The sequence below is a fragment of the Protopterus annectens genome, chromosome 7.part1 (genome assembly GCF_019279795.1).
Source record: "Protopterus annectens isolate FY-2018-M chromosome 7.part1, PAN1.0, whole genome shotgun sequence".
Classification (NCBI taxonomy): Eukaryota; Metazoa; Chordata; order Ceratodontiformes; family Protopteridae; genus Protopterus; species Protopterus annectens.
Window position 1 is genome coordinate 166,643,585 of NC_056740.1, and position 24,726 is coordinate 166,668,310.

Genomic DNA, 24,726 nt, shown 5'->3' on the forward strand with positions numbered 1-24,726 from the left:
GCAAATTGTTTGGAATCCCTAAGATTCAATAGAGTGTGACATACCCACCTTTTCGCCCAGTGGTGTCTTGGCCGAGAATTAAAAGTGTCATGATTTCAAGCTGTTTGGATAGTATTTTGAATCCAGTGGTACAGAAAAGTAAGTTGTTTTTATTTTAAAGACTCTTGGTCCTTAATTGACTGTTTTAAGAAGCTACAAGTTTATAGGAGATGAAAATGTCATTGGTATCATCAACATAGTTTCTTTATACACAAGTACTAAATAAGAAGAAGACTTTGTTAAAATTTATTTAGATAAAACAGAGAAATTTGATCAAGTCAATACAAATGTAGTAAATACGTTAATGGATTTAGTATTGAAGAACAATTTTTTTATTTTTGATCAGGGGATTTATCAGCAGACCACTGGCGTTGTGATGGGGGCAAAATTTGCCCCTTTATTTGCTAATTTAGTTTTATGTTGGTGGGAGTCCAGTGTTTTAATCTTCCTTTATTTAAATATCTTAGGTTTTATAAACAATATATAGATGATTTAATATTTATTTGGAGGGGGAATAATGTAACTTTTGACTTTTTTGTTACAAAGTTAATGATAGTATTTCCTGGTTAAGTTTCACTGTCAGTGATAAAGGCCAGAATGTGAAGTTTTTGGATGTTTATATCAAGATGGATTCAGCAAATCATAGGTTTAAAACTTACATCTATAGAAAAGACACCTTCAAGAACAATTATTTAAATATTTTAGTCATCACCCTAGATTTATGAAGTTAAATATTTTTATGGGTCAGTTAATTTGAGCAAGTCGGATCATCAGTGATGATATGTTTTTGAAGGAAGTAGAGTTTATCAGGGAGATATTTTTACATAGAAGTTATCTGGCGGTTAATCTGGCCAGAATTGAAGATGAAGTGATAAAAGATCACTGTAACCCCCCCCCCATTTTAAGTAAAGTGGTTCCCTTTAACACTAGGAAACACAGAGAAGAATGTTCCACGATAGTAAAGGATAATTATCTTGCACTCCCAGTTGCTATGACTGTGAATAGTCAAAAAATTGAGTACTATTAGAACTAACTGGAAAATATTAGGAAATAGTTATCTAAGTTTGCCAGAAAAGTCCCCTAACTTTGTTTATAAAAAAATCTACTAATATTAAAAAAATTATTAGAAGTTGATCTAGTAATGGAAAGGAAAATGTTTGGTAAGACAAGTGGCACATTTGGATGTACCAGCTGCAAACAATGTAGGTTTATTTGTAATACAAGTGAAGCAGCGTTCCACATGTTAAGTTTGGGTTTACGGCTACTAATAGGTATTACTGTCATAGTCAAGGTATGGTATATTTAGCCACCTGCAGTTCTTGTTGATGCTATTTTGTAGGGAAGTGTGTCAGGGAACATAGATGTAGAATTAGAGAACAAATTAAACTGTTAAAGAACATGATTTTACAAACACATTGGCTAAACACAGTTTGATGTATAATTTTAGGAATTTCCATTTTTGTCTTGGAACAGGTTGACTATGTTAATTTTAGAAGTCAGGGAACTCAAATGGCAAGTTCTGCTATGGGCAGACATGTTCCCTGGCTTAAATGAAATGATGAATGTGAAATGTTTGCTTAAATTAAAGTTATTGAAATGACTTTTTAAGAATTTTTTGTGTGTTAAACATTTTGTGTGTTTAACTTTAAATTAGTTGTTACAATTATGTTACATAATTATTTAATTATTAATCAATAGTCATTCATTGGCTTGGTTTGATTGATGTCATTTTAGAGGGGGTATTTAAATAAGTTTTTATTTTTTGATTTAGGACGTTTTTAAGTTCGCTACTTTTACTAGCGTTGTCACCTCACAGTAAGACGTCCTGTTCGATTCTCAGCTAGAGCGTCTTCTGTGTGGAGACATGCGTGAATGGGCGTACCTTCGTTGAAGGTTGTGCGTTAGGGCCAGCAACTCGGCACATAAAAATCTACTGCCAATTATTAGCGGACCGGAGTTTCTGCTGTGGCGGCCCCTAACCGGGAAAAGCCGAAAGACACAGCAACTTTTACTACAATTTTCTGATTTTTAATATATAGTGATTAAATATACAGGAACTGAAAAACTTCCACAGACAGATATTTCTTACACTGTTTTGTTTTGGACCCACTATACTTGCATACTGGGTTGTTTGAGACTTAAGGGATACCATGGAAATTACTTGTTTCTTAAATTTGTAATGGATGGATTGAATGCATTTCTGATGAAGTTCCGGTGTTTAAAAATGGAATGAAAGAGCTAAAGAAGTTTCAGTTCTTTTTTCTACATTGTTTTCTGGTGGTACTTATCTTTTCAGTGACTTTTGAAGCTGTGCAAGGTTGTGGTTTTGTAAAGCTATATATGTAGAGAGAGAAAGAGAGAGCATACACACACACACAGACACACACACACACACACACTCTATGAAAACAGCAACATTGTTCTAAAGTTAGCCCTTCTATATAAAAAAAACTTTCATTAGTGGGATTGCATTGAGTAAACTAACCAGAAATGAATGGTAAGGACATCTTGAAACATCACGGATTACTCTATGTAAATTTATGTGTGATACTGTATTTATTTATACAGTATGTTGTGTATGTACAGACTTAAGTAAGTAGACACATACATCATGTATTAACTGTACTTAGTATGTAATTCCTTTAACAGTACAATCCTGGACATGACTAAAGGTAACAAATTATTGTGTATAGTAATACTTTAACATTTTGCAGAACAAAAATTTTAAAAAGTAACATGAATGAACAAACAAGTATTTACCATTTTATTTTCTGAACTGACAGGCAGGAGAATTGAGTGACTTATTTTTTTCATTAAAGGGCTTTGAGATATGTTGTTCAATATTTTTATATAGTTTAATGAATTTCTTTTTCAGGTTAGCACGGATATTAGTACGCCTTCCTGCACTTCAACTGATGAGTTCCAGCATCACAGAAGAGCTGTTTTTTACTGGTCTTATTGGGAATGTTCCAATTGACAGTATAATCCCATACATACTCAAAATGGAATCAGCAGAGTATAACAGTCAGATCATTGGCAGCTCTGTGTAGCAGGTCAGAGAAGAGACATTCCTTGGACTTCACTTGTTTTGTTAAACAAACAAAAAAAGATGGGAATAAAATGAAAAACTGCTAAACTTTTTCAAGAGAGTTTTAAAACAGAAATGAGAAGTAGCTTTAGCAACACAAGATACTTCTCCTTCTAGTCTGCTGATGTACTGTTTAATTTTAGTTGCACTTTTTCTGTCATCGTTGTTTTTGTTAACAAGAAATTAAGCTGGATAAAAGATTTCAATAATATTTCTTCTCCATGTGAGAGTTCTGCAATAGACTTTCTTGCTTTTTCTCATTGTAAAACTGTTCAGCTTTGAAGGAATATGGAATGAGATCAGCCAATACATCAGTGGAAGGCTACTGAGTTAGTTCTACAACTCTGACCACAGCTAAAGGGTGTACTAGCACCAACACTTGCACAACATGTTTGCATTGCTGCCATACTTCTCAGTGCAATAGCTACTTATCCCAGATGTGGCATCAGAAGGACATGGTTATTCATTCTTAACAGTTTCTTAACAAATATGTATTAATAAAGGAAAAGTTTGTTTAATTGCACCACTCATTTAGAGTGCAGTTACTGCCTCTTAATTCCAAAACCCTAATGTATCCTATTGTGCGTATCTTGGCTTTTTAAAAAAATAATAAAAACAGCAGCATATGCAATCAGTGTCTTGTGGTGTAAAATGAAATTTTATTAATGCATACTTGTTTGTAAGAGCATTATAAACATAGCAGAACACCTACTATCCAGCTGTGTTATCTTACATGTCTTGGTTGTTTATTTTTGGAATCTGTCAATCATGGTAGGCTGTTTTTTTACAAGGCTTTTGTTACCAAACTGTAGTACACATGATCTTAATTTCTTGCCACTGCAATGCAAAATGCTAATACCCATTAGCACCTCAAAAAGGTAAACTATGATTATAGTTAAGGTGTTTTTTGTTTTAAAAAGAGAAGTGAGCATCTACCTCTTTGGAAAGTTAGGGGGTCATCTAGATCTTAATTACCATTTCTTTTGAAAGTAGTAAAATGTTTCACCTTTGGCAACATTTCTGTCTATGCACTTGAATAACATCTGTCCTTAATTTTGTTCCAGGGTATAGAAAAGAGTATCAGGAATGTCTGCAGTGAATGCATTTCAATTCAGTTGCAGAGGTTATATTTATAATTGCTGTACAGAATGAGTAGTGCTTTCCTTATAGTGATACAGTTTTGGGCTTATTTGGTAAGATGTTTACTGGGGTGTGTGCAAAGGGACACCTCCACCTTTCTTCAATAAATAAATGGAATCTCTTGGTCACGTTGTTGCATTATGTCTGGACATAACATATTCTGTAATTTCTAAATATTCCAACTTCTACCAGATATAAAGCTATGTATTAGCCTCTTCCCTAATAGGAAATAAAGCAGTTGTGCTGTAACTGTGTGCATTTGTACCGTGACTTCTACAGAGACCTAGAAATTGCAAATCAAAGGGACAAATGTATTAGATTTTTTTGTACATGTAGATTCTCAGAAGTAAATCTAAATATTGTAATTTACTGCTTAACCCCCTAAATGAAGCAGGAAATCTATAACCTAATGAAAAGGTTGCGCAATAGACATTATTTTATTCGTCACTCAGTAAAATATGGTCACATGGTATAAGAAGGTAAACAGTTTAGAATATAGCTACTTTCCAAGATAGAATATAGTTACTTTCCAAGAATGCCTGATGATTTTGACCACTAGTGTCTTTTGAGATGATGAACTTTGGTTTGTACAGTTGTCCTTAGTACCTCACTTTGCAGTTGTATCAGGAATGGCATTAAATAATAATTTGGTAGTGACTGACTTGTAGTCTCTTTTATGCTTCAAATGTTTTTAATGAGCAATGAATTACAACAATATTTGGAAAGCAGTCAGGAATTTTGAAAATCTGCCAACTCATTGTACTCCATAAAATCATTTTCACAGTTACCTCTCTTGTTCCTATCACACCACTAACATTTGCTGTTTACGCACGGAAACATTCTTTGAAATCTACTTGGGGTATAGAAATACCAATGCAAACACTTCATGCAAAAAGCCAAAACCTCCTGGACTTTTTTGCATACATGAGAGCCATATGTATGCCTGTAAATTGCTTTTCCAGTTTTTATTCCCAGTCTTCCCAATCTTTTTAACCTTTTCTGATTGATTATTTCTTTATTGTTTATTCACATTTGTTTACGAGGAAAGTCTGACTGGACACAGGTGCCCTTTTTTAGCAGAGGCCCGGAGAGAAAAGCTCTAAGGTATCATATTTAATGCAATCAATATTTACAATAACAAATTTTGTACTGCAGTTTCAGTGAATACATAGCACAGTAGTCAGTATAATAAAATTTGTTTTGATATTCACAAACTTTAAATTTAGAAGCCATGTACTGAGACTTTTCAGATAGAAGAGTTACGTATATGATAGGTAGGAGAAATTTAAGAAATGCAATAGAGTGAGTTATTAGAGGAGATAAGCAAGTTGGAGTGTTAACAGAAAAGTAGTGATGGAATAGTAATTTGGTTGTACTAATTAGAAGTAGGTAGAGTAGTTTAAGAAGTTCAATAAAGTGAGGTATTAAAAGGGGATGAGCAGGTTAAGTGATTTAGTGCTATAAAGGGAAGTATAATAATGTCTTGAGGGTATTAGACAGCTGTGTCCTGATGAGGAGCAGGGACAGAGCCAAGAGGCAGAGAAGGAAGCCTTTTAGTAATAGTTTGAAAATATAGTGTGCGATAGACCTGATTGATATAGGAATTTTATTCCAAGTTCTAGCTGCACTTTAGGAATAGAGACTGACCCCTGCAGCCCATTGTAGTTTGTAGATGGTAAACAGTTGTTTATTTGACTGAAGGGGGTGATTTGGAAGATAGTATTGGAGTAGAAGTCTAATTTCTGGTCAGGTAGATGGGGGTATGGATGATTTTATGGGTTAAGGTGAGCTAAGTATACAATAGGTGGTGAGGAAGCTTGAGCCAGTTAAGTGGCTTTAGTACTAAACAGTGGTGGGTCCGGTAAGTTTTGCTGCAAGTGAATCTGGTAGCTTTGTTATAGAACTGTTCATGTTAGAACTAAGTGAGGCTTGTAGGCTGGTCATGATAGGGGCTCCATATAGGAGAGATGGTAAGAGGTAAGTAGTAGCTAGAGTTACCATGGCAGACTCTGTGAGGAATTTCTTTACCCTCTGTAGGGTAACCTAGTTTTTGGTGAGTTTTCTTGATGCTCTTGTGGATATGTGAATGAATTTAAGATTATTGTCGATTGTCATGCCAAGTAGTTTTGTATGTGGGGTACTTTCAATCATGGTATTTAAGGAAGAAATTTTTAAGTTTTTTTTTCATGGAAATGGAATTTTGGAAAATAGAAAAGTAGTTTAATTTTTGGGGGGTGAATTTAGTAGCAGTTGATTATCCTGTACCCAACCTTCAACAGAGTTAAATGCTTCTTGAGTAATTCTGTGAAGATGTATTAAATTGTTGGAAATGCAGTAGGTGTATTGTTTGAGGGAAGCTTACTTAGATTTATGTAAATTGTTAGTGAATATATTAAAAAGTAGAAGGCTGAGAATGGAGCTGTGTGGCAGACCATATTGACAGGAAGGAAGGGAGAAAAGGGTGGAGAGATATTTAACAGACTGGTATTTACTGGTTAAGTAGTTGTTAAACCATAGTAGTGTGGGTTGTGATACCCTGAGGGAAGACAGTTGGTGGAGGAGTTTTTAGTGGAAGACTAAATCAAAAGCTTTAGAGAGATCAAGAAATGCAGAGGAAACAAGTTTGCATTCTTCTGTTTTTTTAATAGCATCTGTGAAAGTTAATAAGGCTGTGATAATTCTATGGGTGGGTCTAAAACTATGCTGTGTGTGAGTCAGGAGCTTTTTCTGAAGAATATGTTGAAGAAGTTGCTTGTGAATGCACTCCTCCAGAATTTTTGACAAAGGGGATAGTATGACGATAGGTCTAAAATTGGTTACATCAGATGAGGTTCCTCCTTTACGGAGGAGGAGGATGAATGTTTTTTTTCCATTGAGAAGGAACATATGATTACCTTAGATCTGTTAATTAGAAGAAACACAAGATAGGCTATGAAACTGGCAGTCATCTTGAGTGATTATCTACTGAAGGAGAGTAGGGTTTCAGTTTAAGAAGTAGTGATTTGATGTAGGAGGTTAGGATTGGTTGTAGGGTGAAATAGAGGGTTGGTTTGCTGTGTGAGGAAAGGTCATGTCAGGATTGTTGGGAGGAAACTCTGTAGTAAGGGTTTTAATGCTTTCTATAAAATGTGTGGTAAATTGAGTGTTATTTGGGGCAGGATTAGGAGTGGGGGATGTTTCAGGATTGAGTACATTATTAATAGAAGACCAGCATTTTTAGGGTTGGAAAACTGATTTAGTAAGGAGTTACTGAAGTAGATTTTCTTGTCTGCAATAACCCGTCTTTTAGTATGCTTACTTCTAACTCTTTAAAGTGTTGTAGGTTTTGGGGAGATCTATATTTTAACCATTTTTCCAAGCCCTATCTCTTTCATACCAAGGAAAATGGTTATTCTTTATTATTTTTGTTCTAGTGGATTCTTATAGTTATCATGCAATATTTTATATACCCATATTAAATATCCATTTTTAGCAGCAGTTTCTGTTCCAGACTATACTAAAAGCTCTACCAGAACTGATCTTTCACTTAGGACTCCCCTGTTACTTCCTGCTTGCCCATACTCTGATATCCATCCCAGGTAGAGAAGGCAGTCTCCACTTTGTAGTCCAGACAGCTATTTAGCCTTATCCCACTCTACAGTAAACTCTCAGTTAACTGGTACCCATGGGGATTGGTAGGTGCCGGATAACTGTAGTTTCAGGTTGCTTGAGAGTTCCTATTAGTAGGCCTGAGTAATACTGTGCCCTATACTATCTGTTTGGTTTGACTTGTTCTTAGATTGGAGAGAAAGGGAATTTATTCCTATCTTCCTTTTTAAAACTCTAAAAATGTAAGGAATGTTCCTGCTGGGGGAGAGTGCAACACATGACAATTGTACTGTATTTCTTCGACTTTTTTTTCTGGTTGATTGAGTTCCAGTTAACTGAGAGTTTACTGTATTACTTTCCCTTCTCTAGTTATTTACTCCCATTACCTTGGTTCCTTTATCAGTTTTCTCCATTAAATTCCAGCCCCCTCTTACCTATTTTCTGTACTGCTATTTGCAGTCATCCCTATTAGCAAAGTCTCCCTTCATTCCAGTGTTTGCTTAGAACACTTTCTACAACTTTGTGCTCTGTAAGGTGTGATTATTCTCTTAAAGGGTCTGCATCCCAAATCCCACTCTTTCCTTATTTCTTGAACTCCCCTGCTTCATCATTATCATCTATTTTCTTTTTCTCGTCACAATTCAAATTATACATCTAGTTCTTCCATTGCTTTGTCCACTCCCATCCTTGGTCCAATGTATCACATGATGAATTATCATCAGAATTCCATCAGTCAACTCTACATTGAGAGAATTCTTACTGGAGGGGAAGTGTAGGCAATCCAGAGCAAATGCTGGACCAGTATTTTCCTCCTGTGATAGGAAGTTGTGGATATTGCACATTTATATAATGTCATGGTTAACTGTCTAATTGCTCCTTGTAAGTGGTGCATGTTTGACTACTGTCTCCACTAAGGACTACATGAGTTCAGTATTTGTTCTTTCCTATTTTACCATTTTTCTCCTTTGATGATAAAACTAAATAGGGAGTAGCCTCTACTCATAACTTATCAGACCCATTATTGAATATAATGCACCTTTTGGCATGTATTTATCTAAACATATCACAGAAGGGAGACCTCAGATATTCATAACTAAAAAGATCAGTGATTTCAAAAATCCATATTATCAGGGCAGACTCACGCCCATTTCTTTGTAACTACAAACCAAATAAATTAGCTGCAATGGATATAGAACAACTTCTTTATTTACTGTCAAGCGCTTTTCATTTGTCTCAAATAGCAAACTTCATCAGACAATAAACAACAGCTAAAACCTTTCATTCATATAATCAAAGTTACCGCCATTTCCCTTTAAACAACAGGAAGTGACATATTCAGTACATTTCTTAAAAAGATATCTTCACAATAAAAACTTGCTTACTAAAATATAGCCATTATTACAGTACCTAATTACTTAAGCCAACATGATTCATACTACAATTAATTTAAATGACTTGTGGACATTAGATCATTTTTTGAAAAGATTTTGTGTGTGTGTGTGTGTGTGTGTATATATATATATATATATATATATATATATATATATATATATATATATATATATACACACAAACATTCATGAATTAAACAAATTACTATACTTATGATACTAGCAATACATTTTATGAGACCCAATGATTGTTAAAATTGTAACTACTATACAATTGTAAAATAAATCTATATACATATACAAATACTCACTAATGATACTTAAACTGAAAAATGCATATTATATTCAAATTTTTCTTTTTCCTTTTTATTTACTATCTAGACAATGCCTTTACCCTAAGTATGATTCAGTGATGGCTGGTGACTTCAAATCAAAAGGGGGCTGCAGGAGACAGCTGAATGTGTGGGTTCAATGGGAAGGGGTGCGGTCAACTAGAAAGGGGAGGAGCTATGCTCAAAACCACAAAAACTGTAACTTTAATTAAATACGCTCCCCTGAGTGCCAAACCGTCATTATGAGAGTCCAATCAAGAAGAAATGAAGTGTAGAAGAAAAAAATATTTCAATGCATTGGCTGCATGACAGCTTACTTAATATTTAGATGGAAACAAAAAGGTTGTGAGGCATGAAAAAATAAATTACTTTTTAAATACATTTCTGGAATGCCAGTCAAAATCAAGTATAAGAAAAACAAGCAGCACTCAACTCAAACCACTTTTCCTTGCACTGCAGTTCTAATTATAATTTATATTCAGCTTTATAAAAGTACCAAGTAGCATGCTGAAAGTAGTAATCTCTGTGATACCCCCACTTGTAAAAATGTTTCTTATCCAAAAAAGTCCTGCTGCCTGACAACAACTATCTACTTGTTTCATGGGGAAAACATGATCAAAGTAAAAAATGGACAGCATACAAGAAACAAGCTCAAGATAAATTGCTTAAAAGGATTACTGCATAGGTTATGGACTACACATAATAGATTGGCATTCTGTTTAGTTTATGGGGTAAAGCTTGCAAAGATGACTGCAAGTCTCCAACAAAGGTAATGAGCTTCTTAAAATACTGTAATCCTGTCCTTTATTACAAATACTGCCATATGCATTTCAATACCCAAGGCGTATATGTTATCTAGTTATGTAAGTATTCTCTGCCTGGCAACAACAGAAAGGCTTTCAATGTTGGCAATTCTTTAACACTGTGCTTATTAAAGCTTAGATGCATCTTACAATCTCAGACAAGCTTACCTGATGGTCATTAAAGCTTTGCTACTTAAACACAGAGCAACAGGCACTTTCTGAATAATAATAAGCATAAATCAACATTATAAAAATATGACAGAAACCAGAACATTCTGCAAAGTCAAGGACAGATGAAAAGCCACTGCAGTGCTTGTGTCTACCTTAGATGGGGGATACTCTGTACATTTACACTGCATAACTGCTCCTTGCCTTGCTTGAACATATCGCAGGGGCGGCTCGTGCCATAGGACTGCAGCCCCCTCAGCAAGAAAAAAGTATGTTTTAGTTATTTAATTATTTTTACTGTCTGTCTTGAGTCTTTCATCTCTATCAGCCGGCTGCTTCAGCTTTACGCCGACTGACTCGTCTGTGAGTACGAGCATGCGCACTGAGGCGGTTTTAAAAAAATATATTTTTTTCTCTTTCTCTCTTGGAGATCCACTTCAGCGCTGCAGTCCAGATAGCGAATTAAGGCATCAGTGTGATGCCCAGCAGTCTATGCGGTTTGGAACCGCATAGAATTGGAAGGGGTTCGGACTGCCACGTCCGCAGGCACGTACATGACGTGGATGGGCTAAATGGCTGCTGATTGGTTGTCACTCTCTTCCCGAGCTTTATGTGCTGGGAAAAGAGCGAGAAGCAAACAGTTGCAGCCAGTTTTGGTTGTGGACTTGACTTGTGGTGGATTTTATTGCTTCAGGAATGTGACCTTCATAATGATGCAGACAAGGCAGTGATCTTTCTGTTGTACAGTAAAGATTTTACCTTTAGTTAATATTTGATGGCAGTCTGGACTCTGGAGTGGATGCATGAAAAGAGAGATGTTACAGAACTGTACTTTGACCCGAGACCTGCTTCCAACATACAACCTGCCAGCAGCTAAAACTTCAGGTATTTTTACATGTCAGTTAAGAAACCCATTGGAAAAATCATTGATTTTTAACCTCTATGTATCAGCAAAATAAAGAAAAATTATGTATTCTCAACTTTGTATCAAATTATATTTTTCTTTAAATTCTGCTTTGTTCTGTTCCTGCTTTGCTTATTATATCTGGCACATATGTGAAAAATGTTAAACTCAACATAACAGCCTCTCACCCAGAGAATCTGTGAACTTAGGGGGGAGACGGGGGAAAGCAGACCCCATGCATACAGAGTATTTTTGGTACTAGAAAACAGAGTATTTTTGGTAGTCAGAAGATTAGTCCAAGCAGAAAGGAGGATGTTTGTGGACATTATGGTGCATTACTAATTCAGGCATCATTTCTTATGCGTAAATATACAGGGGCTACAGATTAATACTGGTGGTGTAATAGGATGGACAACATCAATACCATGGATAAATGAAGAACCAGAAAAAGTATTAGATATAGGGAAGGGCACTGAGGATGTCATCTACTGAATGAATGGCCTATGGAGATAATGGTACTTTAATAATCTCTGACATTTTCAGGTCTACAAATGCTTCATGAACGGAAGTAAGAGCTTGAGGAACTATGAGACTTTTAAGTCATGACAAGAGACTACAGACTTATCCCCATGCCAGGCAAAGAATGACATATGAATTACCAATTACCATATCTGAGTTTACCTTTAAATGACTATAAACTCTGTCTGCATCAATTCCAGCATATAGTTTGCAATCATCTGAAGACAAGTTATTGGTTTATAGTTTTTAGGATGGCTTACAGGTTCAAGCTTACGGAGCAGTATCGTTTTTTCCTGTTGTTAACTAAGTTGGTGTTTGTTTGGAATGCACATATAAGTAGTTCTTACTCAAGGCTAAATATTTGTATAAAGATGTTGATACTTTTAGGTAGAAGTTAGATAATGTAGCTGTGCCTGAGGTTTTTCACTTAGGAGCCTTTCTTAATTTTTTCAAATTCTCTAGCAATTACTTAATTCTATTTTATATCCTATGCATTTGAACTCTTTACTGTTCCTTTTAATTTTTCTGTCCATTCAGCATCTTTGTTGTGGTCCACAGGGCTTCTCTACTATTCTTACAAAATGTGTCTATTTTTTTCTTTTTTGGTGGTGTTTCTATTCCTTTTGCTTTGTTTTCCAGTTCTCTATAAAACTTTTTGGGGTCACCAATGAATTGCATATGTTGTACTTTTCCTTTATTCTCACCTGTATATCTTCTAAGTTTTTCTGCCTGGCTGACATCTTTAGTTTATTATTTGCAATAGTGAATGACAGACAGTCTGCATGTCCTCCCTGTGTTTGTGTGGGCTTGCTCTGGTGTCCTCTCATCTTACAAAGACGTGTCTGGAGTGTTTCTCCCTCTGCCCAAAATTGGCTTTTGTTTCAAATCAGACTTTCCTGGTTAACAAATGTTAAATAAATAAAAATGACAAGCACTGGAATTTCAGACTTCATATTCTTCAGAAAGTACATGGTAACACAAAACCTATTATTATAGCAAGCTTCTAAGTTTATAAGATGGATATTTGAAATTTGTCCCTATTTTTGGGACTGTATTCCCCCATTATTGGCTTTGTCCAGGTTTTTTGTGCCAAGGTTGAGAGCTATTGTGATAACTGAACTCACTGAATATGTTTGGGGGCTGTATTCCCCCATTATTGGCTTTGTCCAGGTTTTTTGTGCCAAGGTTGAGAGCTATTGTGATAACTGAACTCACTGAATATGTTTGGGGGCTGTATTCTCCCATTATTGGCTTTGTTCAGGTGTTTTGTGCTAAGATGTTGACAGCTATGGTGAGAACTGAATTCACTGAATGTAGCCATTTAAGTTTCAGTCTTCCTCTTTCATAAAATAGTTGATTGATTTGGCATAGTAGTATGTTGCTCTGACTGTTTTGCACAGGGTCCTGGGTTCAATACTTGGCAGTGAAATGTATGGTGGTAACACAGCATTTTATTCTAGCAACTTTCCAACATTATACAAGCAATGTTTAAAATGCGTCCCTGTTTTTTGGTCTTTTCACCCCCCCCCCTAAATTTTGGCTTTTTCTAGAATACTTGTGCTACAAAGTTCAGAGATACAGCTGAGTGTCAAGTAGATTTTACAAGAAGCTGAGAGCTGCAGGGGAACAAAAGTTTAGTGATGCTTATGCTGAGTCTGATTGCATTGTTAATAGCACAATAGGTAGTGCACTTGCTTTTGATGCAGAAGGCTGTGGGTTCAACTCCCACAGTAGGTACATGCATTGCTGATACTGTACTGTATTGTAAAGGGGGTGGATGCTGCAGTCCATTTTGGTGAAGATACCTAGTAACTCTGAACCTGTTATCAGTTTGCCATCCAGTCCCTATTGCAATATTACTAGCTTATTGTTTTTTAATGAAACATAGGCAATTTATTCCTCAAGGGCAACAGACACTTTATTTGTAGATGAAACAATTAAATATAAAGTTGTTTGCTAGCAGCAACCTCTTCATTAGTTACAGATTTCTTTAATGTGGAGTTATTTAGATGACTTTTACTTCTTCAGCGATTATGCATATTTACTGATACTGGTGGACTGTAGAAGTCTGAGACTTTTATGATAGAAATGTTCTGAATTTGGCAGTTTTGTTGTTATTGGTGCATGCATTTCATTCTTGAAGGGGCGTTCCTTCATTGAAGGTTGTGCGTTAGGCCCGGCAAGCCAGCATGTAAAACTCTACTACAGATCATTAGCGGACCGGAGTTCCGCTGTGGCGACCCCTAACCGGGAAAAGCCGAAAGAAGACTGGAAAAATGTTCTGAATTGGGCAGTTTTGTCATTATTGGTGCATGCATTCTGTTTTATTGTTTACTGGAAACATTTTCAAATTAAATTTAAAATGCCCTCTACAACTGTACTATATTGTACAAGGAATATAATTTAATAAAATCAGAAAGGTGTATCAAAGACCACGTGTATGTTTCATGTGCAAGGGGCCTATGATTTGAAAACAGACCAAAGTTAATCTTTATCTGTCACTGGCAAAATGTATTTTCTTTGAATGTGAGTTTCAATGCTGTTTCAATGAATGTGAGTTTCAAGGGCAGAAAAGTTTTAATGCTAAGTCTATTTTCATTGTGAAATTGCATTGCTTTGTTTAGCAGATGTCTTAGTCTTTGGGCTGTAAAATGCAAAATAAAACTTTCAAATGAAGTCCAAATCATCGTAGAAGTAAAGCAGTATGCACATTAGTGTTTATGGTAAATGGGGTGAAATAGCCAAGTAATGGTTCATTGGAATAGCTGAAGGGGGGAGGCTCTATTTGACCATGATTTTGTGAGGGGGAAGGGCGACAAACTCAAAGACAGCCCCGGCTGAACTATACCTCTCAACTGTCCAGATTTTCACAAAATGAATAGATTTTTGCTTCTTATTTTTGGTTTGTTCCTCATTAAATGTGTGGTTTTCTGGCAAATAATTTAGGAATTAAGTCACGAAATAATGACAGACACTGAGTTTCAGACTTCATAACCTTCAGAAAAATGCATGCTAAAGCAAGACCTGTTATTCTAAAAACTGTCTCAGTTTATACAACAATTTTTTGTACTGTTTATAAGTATATTTGGCCTTGTCCAGATTTCCTGCATTGACAGGTTGAGGGGTACATGCAAATAAATTGCTTTAAAGAATTAGGCATATCCAAACCTCTCAACTGTTCCCGATTTTGGCTCAAAATGTTGCTCTTCCCCTAATAATCCCGCCGCAAAATGGCAATTTTGAAAGAAAACACGGAGGGTTTACAATTAAGAAATAACTGTAATAATCAGAGTTATAGATTACTTTTATTTCAGAAATGCATGTAGATTATTTTATTTTGTCAGCTGCTCAAGTTAGCAGTACTAATATTAAAACAGTGTCCTTTTTTTGACAGGTTCCCAGCTGTATTGTGTGGCTATTTTATATTTTTGCATCACATTTTTGGTCCATTTTTCATAAAAATTGTGTTTTTTTGGCAAATTAGTAGCAAATCATTAAAGACTGAAGTTAGAAAATAATGACAGACATTTGTGTTTCAGATTTCATACCCTTTAAAAATTCATACTAATGCAAGACCTACTACTCTATTACCTTTCTAAGTTTATAAGAGCAATATTTAAAATTGTCCTTATTTTTGGGCCTTGCCCCACTTCTATGTATGGCTTTGTCCAGATTTCTTGCTCTGAGGTTGAGAGGTATGACAAATGTGTCAGGGCCATCACAGTCGGCCAGAGACATTTCAAATTGTGACATACTTGTTGCACCCCACTGCCCCATGTAGTGTGACTCTGGATGTGTCCAAGCAAGGCAAGGAGCAGTTATGCAATGTAAATGTGCAGAGTATCCCCCCATCCAAGGTAGACACAAGTACTACTTGTATTCTGTCCTTGATTTTGCAGAATGTTGTGGTTTGTCATATTTTTATACTATTGAATGTTAAGTTGTCAATCTCGCCTTCATTCTTGCTGGATGGTTCGGAGCCGATCCTCGGCTCCGACTCGGCACTTGCTTTAGCTTGAGAACTCCTTTTACCAGCTCGAGGCAACCCTATATCCCATGATGCAAGGCGGAACTACCTCAGATCTCGTTTGCTGCTTAGCGAAAGAGGTCTCCTTTGCCAGCTGAGGTAAGTTGTTTTTGTCAAAAAAAGCTTAGTTAGGGATTTATTTCTCCCTTATTCCCCTTGTTATAGTGTGTAGTGTTTCTACAGCCCACCCTATTTCCCTTAAACTTAAAAAGTTTTAAATTCTTTTCATTATTGTTAAAGAGTTTTAAGTTAGGCCTAGACCCCATTGCTTAATCCCTACCTGTGTGTCTGTGTGTTGGGGGATTAATTGTGTGTTTGTTGGGGTGTGTGTGTGTGATTTCTTCCTCTAGGACTATGTCTAAGGAAGGCAAGGTCTCAGGCTTCAAGAAGTGTGACTCGTGCTGTCAGAAGATGTCTCTGACAGACGGTCACACTTCTTGTGTTTACTGCCTGGGGCCTTTGCACCTGCAGGACTCCTGTGCTTTATGTCACTCTTTTAGCCAGAGAGTCCTGCAGGAAAGGAGGAATAAATTGATCCTCCGTGGCTTACTTAAGCCAGAAGGTTCTCCCTCTAAATCAGGGTCCGGTAAACCTTCTAAGCCTCCGAAGGTTCAGGCTACAGTATCTAAGCCTCCTCCGGTGGCTCCGGCTCCGTTGAAGCCGAGATCGACTCCAGCTGGAGCCGATCTTTCTGTTTCGAAAGTAGTGGGTTCGGCACCGATTGGTTCCGACACCCGATCTACTGTGGCTTTGTCGGCTCCGGCTGGAGCCGACACCTTATCCAGCATCGGAGCCAAGAAATCTTCGGCTCCATCTGGGATTCAGGGGACTTCGGCTCAGATGACTTCGTCCCGAAAGAGATCTCGGTCCCCTTCGTTGGAGAGTATCCGCTCGGCTCCGGGGTCTCCTCTTTTGTCGGAGCGGAGCCATCGGAGCTGATCTTCGAGATCTTCCAGGCTGTCTGACCACGACTTAGAGAGGGTGGTAAGCAGGCTGTTAAAGTTGCAGGCACTGGCCCAAATGCTCCATAGCCCGTCTCAGCAGACTTCGGCTATTGCTTCACCCCTTGAACTTCCTCCTCCAACTCCCCACCGGAGTTCGGAGCCGGAGCTTCTCGGGACAGCGACTGTTTCGGTGCCGGAGCCGATACATCCTTCGGCTCCGATCTCCTCCTTGAGACCTTCCTTGGAGGGATCCGGTCATCGCGTTTCCCTGGTCGGCTCCGAGGGGGCTAGTGGCATCGGACCCTTGTCCGACCCCGCTCTCCCTCTCGGGGCTTCGGCTTTGGTAAGCTCGGCACCGACATCAGCCTCGGAGCCTTCCCTCTCAGTGGAGCCAGGAATTCCTGTGTCCTCGGAACGGGGATATTCCGGTCTCCCGGGGAGGGGAGCCTTTGAGGTGATGAGGAGTGTCCTGGCTCCTGAGCCAGGTCAACGGTCCATCCCTGTAGCTCCTCCCTCTTTGGTGCCTGTAGACACCTCTTGCCAGCCTCTTGCTCTCAGGCCCAGGGATCCATCGCCCCAGGTTTCCCCATTGGGAATTTCCTCCTCTTCTGAAGTTTCTCCTGATCCTGCAGGTGAACCCCCTCAGAAGAGGACGTGTAAGAGGAAACACACAGACTCCCCTGAGTCTACTACATCTGATACCGACTTAGATGAGTCGGAGGGTTCCCCACGATCCCCCTCTGAGGATGTCTCCTTTTCAGACATCCTTGAGCTCCTCAAACAGAGGGGGAATTGGCCATCCATTGATCCCTCCGAGTATGAGTCGGTATACCTGGAGGCTTTTGGATCCCGACCCTCCACCTCCTGGGTGTCTCCGCATTTCGACCCACTTATGCAGGTAGTGGCTCGGAAGGCGTGGGCAGCTCCAGATTCTGTGGAACCTGTCCCCAGGAGACCATCCAAGTTTATTACAGCCCCTACAGACAAACAGTTTCTTTCCAAGGGCGTCTCTGTGGATGCTATGGTGGTGGCGGCGGCCACTAAGAAGGAACTTGCGGATCCTTCAGTACCTGTCCATCCTCCTAACAAGGATTCTAGGACCATGGACAGGTATGGAAAGCGGATGTTTTCTTCAGCGACCTTTGCTATGCGTTCGCTGAACTACCTTTGTCTCTTCACCAGGCTTCAAAGAGATATTCTCAAGGAACTAGGTGAAGTGGTCCAGGATCCTTCTGCTGCTGGGGCTCAAGAAAAGATTGCCTCACAGCTAGCAATCCTGAATTCCTTATCCAACTCCTCCATGCGACTCATATCCTATGCGGCCGATGGAACGAGCAGGGCCGCAGGCACAGGAGTGGCTCTTAGACGCCAAGCCTGGATGCGGCTTTGTAATTTTGTGGACCCCTTTAAGGCGTCCTTCACCAATACACCCTTTGATGGTTCGGCTTTGTTCGGACCTCAGGTGAAGGATACCTTGACCAGGTGTGAGCAGGACGGTAAAACTCTTTCTGCCGTTGGAGTCCATTTTTCCACCCCTTCTAGACCATATCCCAAGGGTCAGAAGGGAGGGAAGATGTGGTTCCGCAAAGCCCAAGGAGCTACACCGGACACACGTGGTCAGTTTACCCCCAGAGGCAGAGGGGTAACAATAATAGACGCCGCCCTAGAGGCAGGGGGGGTCCTCAGAACCAGGGCAACAGGGAGTCTCTTCCTGAGAAGCCCTTTCAGCACCCCTGAGGTGTTGCCTGACTGTCCACCCTTGGAGGCAGTCGGGGGAAGGATTTTGCTGTACCCAGTAGCCTGGCATTCCCTCTCACAAGATATGTGGGTACAGTCGATCATATCCGAGGGTTACAAAATCCCCTTGAAAGGTATCCCACCTCAACAATCCCTTCCAGACATCTCACCCGGTCAAAGGGATTTGGCAGAACAGGAGGTTTCAAAGCTCCTAGGAAAAAGAGCCGTCCAGACTGTGCCAGCAGACCAAGTAGGATCCGGCGTCTACTCGAGATTCTTTTTGGTCCCCAAAAGGACGGGAGATTGGAGACCAATATTAGACCTGAGCAGTCTAAACAGATTTGTCAAGAAGGCAAGATTCCGGATGGTCATGCTTCAGTCCATTCTGCCCTTTCTGGGCAAGGACAACTGGATGTGCTCTATAGACCTTCAGGACGCGTACTATCACATAAAGATTCACAGGCGCTCCAGAAGGTTTCTCCGCTTCGCTAGGGACCAGTCATTACCAATTCAGAGCCCTGCCCTTTGGCCTCACTTCAGCCCCAGAGTGTTTACCAAATGCATGGCAGTGGTCACAGCTCATCTGAGACGTCAAGGATTCCAGGTGTTTCCTTATTTGGACGACTGGCTCCTCTCCGCCACCACCAGGTGTCAGCTTCTTCAGACCAGAGACTACACTCTGCAGCTTTGCAAGAGTTTGGGAATTTCAGTAAATTTAAAAATCTTCTCTCCGGCCTTGCCAATCTATCACCTTTATAGGCGCAGAATTAAACACCGTCAAAATGTTAGCCAGACTAACAGATCAAAGAATTCTGGACATCCAAAAATTCGTTCGGATTCTATTGCAGAGCAGCAAGGTCAAAGCCAGATTGATACTAAAGGTTCTAGGTCTTATGGCTGCGCCATTGTTCTTCTACCACTGGCTCGCTTCCACATGCGTCTTCTGCAGTGGATGTTATTCACTCAGTGGTCGTACCACAGTCTTCCGATGAGGCACGAAATCTTAGTCACTCAATCATGCAGAACTCATCTGAACTGGTGGATATCTTCCCCTCTTCTTCATCAGGGCCGACCCTTTGTTCTCCCTCCTCCAGTTGCCGCAGTTACTACGGATGCCTCTCTGATCGGGTGGGGGGGGCATTATCAGGGCAGGATGGTCCACGGACGTGGCAACCCATAGAATACCATCTGCACATCAATGTCCTGGAGATGAGAGCGGTGCTTTTAACGTTGCAAGCCCTCAACGACTTTCTTCCCACGGGGACTATTGCAGTACAAACGGACAACATGTCCGTGGTCTGGTACATCAACAAGCAGGGCGGGACCAGGTCCTATCCGTTGTGTCGAGAAGCTCTCAGACTTTGGCAATGGGCAATCTCCTCTCATCGGTTTCTGATAGCAATGCACATCCATGGCAGGTCCAACCTCTTGGCGGACAGGCTGAGCAGATCCATTCTGATGCCTCACGAGTGGTCTCTCAATCAATCTGTAGTGGATCAGATTTTTCTGAAGTGGGGCACACCTTGTTGCAATCTTTTGCTACACCTCAAAACAACAAGTGCCCTGATTTTTCACCCTCTTTCCCTACCAGGCCAACCCCTGAGAGACTCTCTAACCCAGGATTGGCCCGGGGACTTCTGGACGCTTTTCCTCCCTTTCCCTTGATTCCACAAGTCATTCAGAAAGCCACCGTTTTGAGGGCCAAGTTGATTCTCATTGCCCCTTACTGGCCTCGACAAATTTGGTTCCGTCTCTGCATCGTCACCTCCTGGTGCAGCCCTGGCATCTGGACCCAGTTCCGGATCTTTTGATCCACCAGTCGGGTCAGCAGCACTGGGCCATTCATTCTCTCAACCTCACTGCTTGGTTGCTCCACTTCCTTCCCTAGCCAGGCTTCCGATGATCTCTGATTCTGTCAGAGACATCTTAGTGTCTTCTTTAAAGTCGTCCACCAGAACTGTTTATGCTAGCAAGTGGCGACGTTTTTCTATTTGGGCAAATTCCCTTTACTGCTCCTGTGCATTCTGTTTTAGATTTCCTGGCTGAAGTTTTTCAGTCAGGATCTTCTTCATCTACAGTTAAAGTTCAACTGGCTGCTATTTCCAAGTATCATGTTGGCTTGCATGATAATAACATTATGTCTCATAGATTATGCAAGGCCTTTCTGAGGGGAGTTTTTCTCCTAAAGCCGCCGATAAAGCATCCTCCTCCGCAATGGGATCTAAATTTAATGTTGGCATCCTTGATGTTACCTCCCTTCGAACCATCTGCTTCATGTTCTTTGAAATTATTGACCTGGAAAACTATATTCTTACTGGCTGTCACTTCAGCAAGAAGGGTTTCCGAGATTCAAGCTCTCTGCATCCGTTCCCCTTACTTGGTTTTTCATAAGGACAGGGTATCCTTAAGAACGAACCCGTCCTTTCTCCCCAAAGTTGTGTCTCAAACCAATATTAATCAATCCATAGATCTATCAGTCTTTTTCCCAAACTATTCTGACAGAGCTGAACAAAAGCTTCATTTTTTGGATGTCCATCATCAGCTCAGGTACTATTTGCATAGAACGAAACAATTCAGGAAATCGGACCAATTATTTGTCTCCTATGCAGAAAACAGGATAGGTCTTCCAGTTTCTAAAGTGACCTTATCCAGATGGTTGTCTTCCACCATTTCCTATGTGTACTCTCTCAGAGGCAAGTAACTACCTTCTAAACCGAAAGCACACTCAACCAGGAGTCTATCCACTTCTACAGCCTTTCAGGATAGACTACCCATTGATACCATTTGTGCAGCAGCTACTTGGGCCACTCCTCATACCTTTGTCTCTCATTACAAGTTAGACTTGGCCTCCAGAGACAGGGCCAGTTTTGGTTCCACAGTTCTCAAGAGTCTGTTCCATTGAGCCACCCGGGATACAGGTGCTAGGGACGCGGTCCCATCCAGCAAGAATGAAGGCGAGATTGACAACTTAACATTTAGAAGTTATGTACCTACCATAACGTTCCATGTTAGTTGTCTTCTCTCACCTTCTTTCTTGCGTCCCTCCCTCCTTCCCCCTGGCCTGGACAGATCTTGAAGAGTTCCTATCAGGTTGTTTCCTCCTGAGCCTTCATTTGAGGGCTCTTATTATGAACTTGGGTTTCCTAATTATGTTAGGTTAGTCCTTAGCAGGGTAGGTTAGCTACCAAACGAGATTTGAGGTAGTTCCGCCTTGCATCATGGGATATAGGGTTGCCTCGAGCTGGTAAAAGGATTTCTCAAGCTAAAGCAAGTGCCGAGTCGGAGCCGAGGATCGGCTCCGAACCATCCAGCAAGAAAGAAGGCGAGAGAAGACAACTAACATGGAACGTTATGGTAGGTACATAACTTCTAATTTATGCTTATTATTACTCAGAAAGTGCCTGTTGCTCTGTGTTTAAGTAGCAATTCTTTAAAGACCATCAGGTAAGCTTGTCTGAGATTATAAGATGCAAGTAAGCTTTAATAAGCATACTCTTAAAGAATTGCCAACAGTGAAAGCCTTTCTGCTGCCATGCAGAGAATACTTGCATAACCAGATAATGTATAAGCCTTGGGTATTGAAATGCATATGACAGTATTTGTAGTAAAGGACAGGATTATATTATTTTAAGAAGCTCATTACATTTGTTGGAGACTTGCAGTCATCTTTGCAGGCTCTACCTGTAAACCAAACAGAATGCCACTCTATCATGTGTGGTCCATTACCTGTACAGTAATCCTTTAAGCAATGTATCTTGAGCTTGTTTCTTGTTTGCTTTTCATTTTTTTACTTTGATCATGTTTTCCCCATGAAACAAGTAGATAGTTGCTGTCAGGCAGCAGGTCTTTTTTGGATAAGAAACATTTTTACAAGTGGGGGTATCACAGAGATTGCTACTTTCAGCATGTTACTTGGTACTTTTATAAAGCTGAATATAAATTATAATTAGAACTGCAGTGCAAGGAGAAGTGGTTTGAGTTGAGTGCTGCTTGTTTTTATTACTTGATTTTGACTGGCATTCCATTAATGTATTTAAAAAGTAATTTATTTTTTCATGCCTCACAGCCTTTTTGTTTCCATCTAGATATTAAGTAAGCTGTCATGCATCTAATGCATTGAAATATTCTTCTACACTTCAAATTGTCTTGATTGGACTCTCATAATGATGGTTTGGTACCCAGGGCAGTGTATTTAATTAAAGTTCCAGTTTTTGTGGTTTTGAGCATAGCCCCTCCCCTTTCTAGTTGGCCACAACCCTTCTCATTAGACCCACCCATTCAGCTGTCTCCTGCAGCCCCCCTTCAATTTGAACTCACCAGCCACCACTGATCCAGAGTCACTACATGGAGGAGTGGGGTGGAACAAGTATGTCACCATTTGAAATGTCTCCAGCTGACTGTGATGGCCCTGACACATTTGTCATACCTCTCAACAAAAAAGAAATCAGAATTTCAGAGCAAGAAATCTGGACAAAGCCATACATAGAAGTGGGACAAAGGCCCAAAAAGAAGGACAATTTTTAAATATTGCTCTTATAAACTTAGAAAGATAATAGAATAGTAAGTCCTGCATTAGTATGAATTTTCTGAAGGGATGAAATTTGAAACTCAAATGTCTGTCATTATTTTTTAACTTCAGTCTTTAATGATTTGCCACTAATTTGCAAAAAAAAAAAAACACAATTTTATGAAAAACGGACCAAAGATGTGATGCAAAAATATAAAATAGCCACACAATACAGCTGGGAACCTGTTAAAGAAGGGACACTTTTTTAATATTAGTACTGCTAACTTGAGCAGCTGACAAAATAAAAGAATCTACATGCATTTCTGAAATAAAAGTAATCTATAACTCAGATTATTACATTTATTTATTGTAAACCCGCCACATTTTCTTCCAAAGTTGCCATTTTGCGGAGGGATTATTAGGGGAAGAGCAAAATTTTGAGTCAAAATCAAGGACAGTTGAGAGGTTTGGATATGCCTAATTCTATAAAGCAATTTATTTGCACATACCTCTCAACCTGTTAATGCAGGAATTCTGGACAAGGCCAAATATATTAGGGGGACATATAAACAGTACTAAAAATTGCTCTTGTATAAACTGAGACAGTTGATAGAATAACAGGTCTTGCTTTAGCAAGCATTTTTCTGAAGGTTATGAAGTCTGAAACTCAGTGTCTGTCATTATTTAGTGACTTAATCCCTAAATGATTTGCCAGAAAACCACAAATTTTATTAGGAACATCCAAAAATAAGAAGCAAAAATCTAGACAGTTGAGAGGTATAGTTCAGCCGGGGCTGTCTTTGAGTTTGCCACCCTTCCCCCCCTCACAAAATTATGGTCAAATGGAGCCTCCCTCCTGCAGACATTCCAATGAAACATTACTTGGCTATTTCACCCCATTTACCATAAACACTAATGTGCATACTGCTTTACTTCTGCGATGATTTGGACTTCATTTGAAAGTTTTATTTTGCATTTTACAGTGCAACACTAATAGATATCTGCTAAACAAAAGCAATGCAGTCTCACAATGAAAGTAGACTTAGCATTAAAACTTCTCTGCCCTTGAAACTCACATTCATTGAAACAGCATTGAACCCCACATTCAAAGAAAATACATTTTGCCAGTGGCAGATAAAGATTAATTTTGGGTTTGGGCTGTTTTCAAATCACAGGCTGCTTGCACACAAAGCATACACATGCTCCTTCATATACCTTCCTGATTGTATTAAATTATATTCCTTGTACAATACAGTACAGTTTTAGAGGGCGTTTTAAATTTATTGTTTTGAACATTTTCATTTTTCCAGTAAACAATGAAACAAAATACATGCACCAATAATGACAAAACTGCTCAATTCAGAACATTTCCATCATAAAAGTCTACTCCAACTTCTACAGACCATCAGTATCAGTAAAATCTCTGAAGAAGTAAAGGTCATCTAAATAATTCCACATTAAAGAGATATGTAACTAATGAAGAGGTTGCTGCTAGCAAACAACTTTATTTTTCATTGTTTCATCTACAAATAAAGTGCC

General features: G+C 39.2%; 1 protein-coding gene across 1 annotated transcript in view; it reads left to right on the top strand.

Annotated features, from left to right (window-relative positions):
* The window catches only part of NR2C2 (nuclear receptor subfamily 2 group C member 2), a 1,701,781-nt gene extending 1,696,857 nt beyond the window's left edge, over positions 1-4,924 (top strand). Inside the window, exon 16 of the mRNA XM_044078620.1 lies at positions 2,915-4,924. Coding sequence (XP_043934555.1) covers positions 2,915-3,089 — 175 coding nt within the window. The 3' untranslated portion in view covers positions 3,090-4,924. The remainder of the gene's footprint in view (positions 1-2,914) is intronic.
* Positions 4,925-24,726: the final 19,802 nt, after the last annotated feature.